Raw genomic sequence first — 7,500 nt, 5'->3', positions numbered from 1 at the left:
TTTGAATGAAAATTTGAATGTTTACTATTAAAATTATTGCTTTTTTCCCAAGGAAGGTAGCCTTAATTTGTGAATAGCATTTTAGGCATTTTGTTTAAACAAGTGAAAAGCAGGGGCAAGCATATTTGTAAACAACTTAATTTTCATTTACTTATGATCATATCACTTGTTATATAATAAAGATATATGACTAGCTCTCAGAACAGATATCCTTTCTCAAATCATGTTTTAAAAGACATCCTGTTTCAGTTGTTTAAAATTAAAAATATCCTTGTGCTTGTTCAATTTTTGTTCTTACACATTCAACTATGTCCTTCATATTTGGCATTTTGATTTATTAGGCAATCTTAGCATTAAAGACTTTTAGCAAAGCAGTACTCGATTTCAAATGCACCGTGCATGGTGTCCATGATGAATTAATTCCACTAGAGCACAGAAGTTACCATTATTTAAATGCTAGTTTCTTTCAAAAGTTTTGTTTCCCATTCAAGTTTTCAAAATCAGAATTTAGCGGATATTTTGAGGTAAATGTATATAATTTCATGTTGCATGCATAGGTTTTCCTCATATTTAACACTGTATTATATGAATTTGCATGGGAATATTTAAGAATAGTTTATATTGATCATTTAAAAATGATTAAGAACTACTTAATGATATATGATAACTTTTTCATTTCATGCTTCGCTTTTCTTTGTCATATTCAAAATCTTTTGGATTCAGTGTATATATTTGGATGATAAATTAAGACACTAGAAGATACTGAAAATGAAATGTCTTTTGATGTCACTATAAATAATTTTAAGAAAAGTTCACAGAAATAGTTAAAGCTTTTTATATGCACTGTTATTTATTCTTAATTTCTCAGGAAGTCATTTTTCCATCCATTTGCTTAATTAAATGGTCAGATGGCAAAAAAAAATGAGATTTAATAATACTAAGGCACCAAGATTATAAGATGTAGTGTCCGTTTATGTGGATGAGGGAGTGTGGGGGCAGGTTAAAGGCTATTTTCCCTTATCATCATCTTTGACATATATAGTTTGATCGATCAGTCTGTCCATATCTATCTCTCTGCCTACATACATATACATGTTTATACATACACACACATGGGGTAGAGGGTGGAACAGAAGAAGGAAGGGAAAGAGGTAGGGAAGGTGAGAGAGAGAGAGAGAGAACGAGAGAGCGCAAAAGAACCTGAGAGAAAAGAAGTTGAGTAAGCAACAGGACCAATAGTGTCCCTGGTGGTGGTTGAGATAACACAGTTAACTGTACTGGCCCAGGTCAAGTATCAAACTTTTGTACATTGTAGTGAATACAGAATAGGATATGTGCAGGTTTCTGTCATCACTCTGGCAAATGTCTATCTCACATGGTACAGTTTTATACCAATGGAACCTATAGCTCTAAAAGGAAAAAATAAAACCAACAAATCTAGCATTCAGTACTACCCTATCATAAAGTAAGGAGGTCTAATTGAGCTATGTCTTTATATCCTGCTATTTGTACAAATAAAAGACTACATCTTGATGCAAAATAAACACAAAAGCACTGTTGTGACTATAACAGGGAGTCATATACTAATTTATATAATAAGTGGTTGTGCACGCTTTATTCAAGATTATGGCTGCAAGAAATGGCATGAATTGCTGGGTGTGTTTAATGCTGGATTATAGCAATTTGAAACATGTCAAACACATGGCTAATGCCTCATGCTTCACTCATTCTTGCGTAAACCTGCATAGCCACCATCCATTATACCCTTGGTAACAACACAATTCTGCAAGTAAATATTGTTACACTAAGTAACCTTTCAATTCAAGTTGTTTAGGAAGAGAAAATGCAATCTTGTGCAGTCAGTTCCAGTGTCAGTTTAATGTTTCAAAAGGGAAGTGGTGTAGAGAATAAGTATCTGTACAGTGACTTGCTTAAAAAAAAGGAAGAAAGAAAAAGGAAAGAAAAGAAAACTTAATGCAAGGGAGAAAAGTAGAACTGTATCCTTTGAGTGCAAATCTGAAGAGTTATATTCTGATGTGGCTGAAAAGTTATGTATGATGAAAGATTTAAAGGTTTAACTAACGGTTCAGACAAACATTAAGGCAACAACTCCCAATTTCACCTTTCCCTTTAATGATCTGGAATTTATTTTCACTGATTTTTGTAAAATGTTTGTGGTGGGATTGAGAAGAATGAATAATTTAGTTTGATGTGTTTGGGATCATGAGCACATCCACTTTGAAAGAATATGCTGAATTTGTAATTATTTAAAGTATACTTTAAAAGGTAAATAGCACCTCACATTGTACCAGACATATTTTCTCCTGTAGAGAATAGGTGTAGAGATGTCACTAGGAGAAACTTAGTGAATCCTGGAAAGCATCTTCATTATCCTTGAAGATACACCTCCTTTATAGTGGACATACGCCAAGCTCTCTTCTTTAGGTGATACATACATTATAATCATCTGATAACACAGTTGCCCTTCCTTTCGCGTATTAATGTTGGGTCAGATGCTTTTGTTTTGTAGAGGAAAAAGTACTGTCACTGTTACTGTTTTCTTAAGCGTGATGTTACTAACTCTTAGATGATTGAACTGAAAATGTGAATCACAGTTGATACTCTAGGGTTTTATAAAGTCAAAAATTCCACAAGGTATGATAAAATCCTCTGGATAATAGAAATTGGAAGTTATGTAGGTCTTTATCATTGTAATAAAGATTTAGACCTACGCCTCTGCTTGTTGGTTACTCTTAATTATTTGATGGCCTTGATTATAACACAATAATATATGCAGAATTCTTTAATTCATTCAATAATGTCAATTCTGACATTAACTACACAAAGGTTAATATTAAATACTGCATTTGTCTGCTGTATTTGAAAATACAGGGTTTTTTTGTTAATTTTTGTTCTGTATGTTGCAAACTCCGTCCAGAGATAATAAGTACTTCAAATAAATTTGGATGAAGTAAAAACATACACATACATATATATTCAATATCTCTTGTCGAGAGTAAAATTTAAATGTAATATGTAGAAGTTATATCTATCTGTTTCTACAGTTGGAGAGGACCCAAATTATAATTTTCATATAAGTAGTAAAGGCAATCAGACCTTTTCTCTGAATATTTTAAACATTGTGCATGTAAAATTTATGCCTAATTTGAATACTTATTAGCTGCCTAATCTCAGAAAGGAGTATTAGCTTTGTTTTTTTTTCCTTATAAAATCCATCACTGTGTATCAGTTTTCATTTGTATGATTTTCCTGTGTTAGTGTTCAATAAGATGTTTAACAAAACCTATTTATTCATAAGCACATTTGGTTCAAAAGTTGTTTACTATAGTTCTGGCAACTGCTTCCTTTGTGATGTTGGGATTTTTGTTGTTGCTTTTTTTCTTTTTTTATCAGAACAGCTTTAAGTCGTATATGTAGTTTTTGTTATCCGAACTTGCTCTGCTAGCCCAGCTACTGGTGGTCTTTTATAAATCAGCAGGTCTTTCTTTCTTTAATTGACTTTTTAGAGTCACAGATATAATATAATGATTTAGGCTTTGATGAAAATACCTGTTAAAACTGTTAAATGATAACCATTAATTTTTAATAATTGCAATATGAGGATGCAAGAAACTTCAGATGGGTATTTGTGTGTCTGTGTGTGTGTCTGTGTGTGTGTGTGTCTATGTGTGTGTGTCCATGATCACGTTTTGTAAGGATCTGGGAAGAAGGTTTCTCCATGACATGAAAAGATATTAAGCCTACATTTGCTCTGTAATAAAAGCATTAAAAATTTTTAACAGACCGAAGTCTTAAAATATGACCAAGTTTAAAATAGAGAAATCACATGGCAACACAAAATTAGATTGAGTGATAAGTTTAACGTCCTTCTTTACTTTAGGCTAAGTCCCCTGTCTGTCTAGCATTACTGTTAAAGCCACAGCACAGCCAGGTTGTTTCTGAAATTCTGTCCGTAGAAGTAAAACAGAGAAGTGCATCTAGTAGGTTATCGCATGGGATTCAGATATCTTTGAGAGCCGAAACTAATCTTTCTAAACCACAGATTCAAGATGTCCTGTGAAATTCTGGTTTGTAAGAGCACATTGGTTCTTTATTTACTGCAAGGATTTCCACTGATCTTGGCAGGACATCTCATTGCTATCCTGAAAGTACAGTATATTTATGCAGTGAAAATGATAAAACATTTATTACTGTAGAGAAGGTAATATGCATAATTTATGCTGTTTTTAGCACAATCATTAGTGATATTCTTGATAGATTTTATTTCCAGCTTTCATATCTAATACATGCCTGGAAAATTAATTTTATATATACTTTCATTTATTTGCCTATGTTAAAATTGAGTTTTAAGTCATCTTCAAGTGAACAGTTTGATTGCTGCTCATGCATAAGCTTAATTACTTCCCAGGAAGGACAGTATTAAATGTTTTAAATGTCAGAAAAATAAATGAATATGAGCTGTTTGATTAAAAAAATAGGCAATATCTGACGTGTTTGCAGCAGGAGCTTTTTCTTAAAATGCCTCCAAGGCAAAATTTTATTTAGTCACAAAAAAAAGAAACCCATTATACTATTTATCATTGGTTGATACCATATGATTTGTAACACCCTTACAAAATTTTAATTTTGTATGATTAGCTGTGCATCATTAAACAACAGCCTTGCATAAGATGTGCTGTAAAAATCTGACAGAATCAAGATAGTGAATATTTAAAATAAGGCTGTATAGTCATCCATGGTTGTCAAAGGTAGATAATAGGAAACATAGAACAGAGTGTGCAATCGTGCCTTCATTTAAACTGGTTTTATAGGTAGACTTTAAAATGTGGTCGTTCATAAATGCTACTGACCATGCTATATGCATGGTATGTTACTTTGGCTGTTAAATGTAGCCACACAAAAACTGCTTATAGAAACCATAATTTCAGTGATTAGTATCTGGATGAAAGCTGAATTTGTATTGCTTTTCTTGGTAAATGACTATTCAAGGCGTTTTTTTTTTTTTTTTTTTTTTTTTTCCTAAAGATGCTGTCTCTGTAATTGGCAGAGAGGGACATCTTGATAATGGAAGTGTGAAGGTGTAACGTGCGTTAATTGATACTTCTTAATCACTTTTAGGTATTAAGTCATGATGCAGGAATCTGCGACAGAGACAATAAGCAACAGTTCAATGAATCAAAATGGAATGAGCACTCTAAGCAGCCAATTAGATGCTGGCAGCAGAGATGGAAGATCAAGTGGGGACACCAGCTCTGAAGTAAGCACAGTAGAACTGCTGCATCTGCAACAACAGCAGGTAAGTTTTGTTTTCTTCCGGGATTCCTTGAAACAAATAAGCCTTGAATGTTCTTGAATGTGAAAAATGTATTCCTAGCAAATTGAGCATGTTGTGTTAAGCTAAAGGATGCTGAGAATTTCTTACGATTTGGAACATGACTGAAGTGTCGGGAAAGATAGGATTTTCATATTAGTTACGTCATACCAGCACCAGAATGCCCTTCAGGTGTCAAACTATTAATTAAGTTCGCAGGGGGTGATTTTGGGAAGGTTCTGTAAAGCTTTGTAACAAATATTTTATAGCTTCTGGTTTACTGGCTAATATTGCACTGCAGAACGTGGTACTTCGTTTTCCACCAGAGGGCCACATTACTTGATACTTGCTTCTACAATGAATTTCTTCCAAGTCTAAGCTAAGGTGAAAAGGACCACAAGGACTTTTCATAACACAGATGCTTGCCTGTGATAGCTGCAAATATTAGCTATTAATTAGTAGAAATTGGCTGAGAGATTGTGAACCGTGTAAACACTCTGAACATCTATGTTGCTTTTCTGGAAAACTCATTCCAAGATATTTTGAATACACATCTTTCGATAACATTGAAGAGCACTTTTTTATTTTCTGCTAGTGGCTCATAAAACGCAGTTCTCTTTAAATCTGGAAAAGTAAACAACTGCCCAGTAAAGGCACATATTTAAGTAGTCTGTTATTCTTCTTAGATAATAGATTCATTTTTCCCAATTTTGTTTGTCAATGAAATATTCTTTTCAGCCAAAGAATAGCCACTCCATTCTTCACTGATTCAACTCTGCGGAAATAGTGACAGAGAACAGAAAGCTTTCAAAGCATATACTTATATTAGGCCAAAATGAATACACCTGTTTGACAATAAGATTATATTTTATTTGATTTAAAATAAGGGTTATTTCTTTAAAATTCTGGATTGCATTCAGACTAAGTGTAAAAAAAAAAAGTTAAAGCAAATGCCCACAATAGAGTAAAATTTAATAGAATCATTATTTTAAATAATACCAGTATTTCGCAAGGTATCCTGGAGTATATGTGCTGAATAATGTCTTAACCTTTAGGCATTGTTTTTGAGAGTAATCTTTTAAGAGAGCTAGACATAACACTTTGAATAGGTTCCCTATTATTTTGGAATTGTCTCTTTTCACAAACAGTAATCATTAGGAAGATAATTTTTATTTCGTTTTAAAATATTTTTAACCATCATAGGAATTCAATGTCTACCAAACTCCCAGGTTTAGCCTGTTTTACAAATTACCTTAAATAAATGCAGTTTTCGGGACAGCCCTTTTCTCCCTTTCATGTATTTACAGGAAACATACCACTGGAGTGCTATCAAATTCCTACTGACTCCCCTAACTAAGAGTCCTAAGAATTTATAGCCAGATTCTATTTTATGTGAGAATATAGTAGAATGCATTTATAAAAACACGTGAAATCAACAACAGAAAATGAACATTGCAGTTTAGTACTAATAGACAATACTGTTCTGAAGGGAGATACAAAGAAATAACTTTCTTTTTCTTCAAAGCTCTGATTAGATCTTAAAGAGAAAACAGAGTCAAATCATGGCTATGCTTTATAGCACTCCGAAGTCAATTTATGATAAATCTGTAAGGCGTGTTTATAACCTGAGTCTGAAGTTTACTTGGTCTATCAGTTTGTTGGTATAAACCATAAACAAGAGTAAATACAAAAAGTTATGTCCTTATGATAACCTAGAAACTTTAGTCATGTACTGCATGTTAGTGGAGTGACTTCTAGAAGTGATTTAGCACAATGGGTATAGTAGGTGTCTACAAAAGACACTTTAGGAAGTGTCTCCAGGAAGATATGTAATAATTTGATAAATAAACATTCAAAAACCTTTGTAAATGTCTCTTCCCTTGGTTACGTTTTTACTATGTTAATATAGGTAGAAACTTAAGGTTATTGAATTTTTGTCCTTCTGTGAATGTATTTTAGAATGGCTCTTTAAGTTCATTAAAGATTGGAATGTCTTTTCTAGAAAATTAATACACTTATTGCTTCTAATTCTAACATATTCGATATGTTTCAGAAAAAAATAAAAACTATGGGGAAAATATTAAAACAAATTCATAAGTGACATAATTTTAAAAATTTGTCTTTTTGGTATTATTTAAAGGTAAAGTTTTGAACAAAGACATTACTTC

General features: G+C 32.6%; 1 protein-coding gene across 17 annotated transcripts in view; it reads left to right on the top strand.

The window, feature by feature from the left end:
- FOXP2 (forkhead box P2) overlaps nucleotides 1–7,500 on the top strand; it is a 563,073-nt gene that overhangs the window by 294,680 nt on the left and 260,893 nt on the right. For all 17 annotated transcript variants that reach the window (XM_053218190.1, XM_053218198.1, XM_053218197.1 and 14 more), the window contains one exon: nucleotides 5,140–5,317. In XM_053218190.1, coding sequence (XP_053074165.1) covers nucleotides 5,150–5,317 — 168 coding nt within the window. In that variant the 5' untranslated portion in view covers nucleotides 5,140–5,149. The remainder of the gene's footprint in view (nucleotides 1–5,139; nucleotides 5,318–7,500) is intronic.

This window comes from Acinonyx jubatus, chromosome A2, assembly GCF_027475565.1.
Source record: "Acinonyx jubatus isolate Ajub_Pintada_27869175 chromosome A2, VMU_Ajub_asm_v1.0, whole genome shotgun sequence".
NCBI lineage: Eukaryota > Metazoa > Chordata > Mammalia > Carnivora > Felidae > Acinonyx > Acinonyx jubatus.
This window is presented reverse-complemented; position numbering and strand designations above follow the sequence as displayed.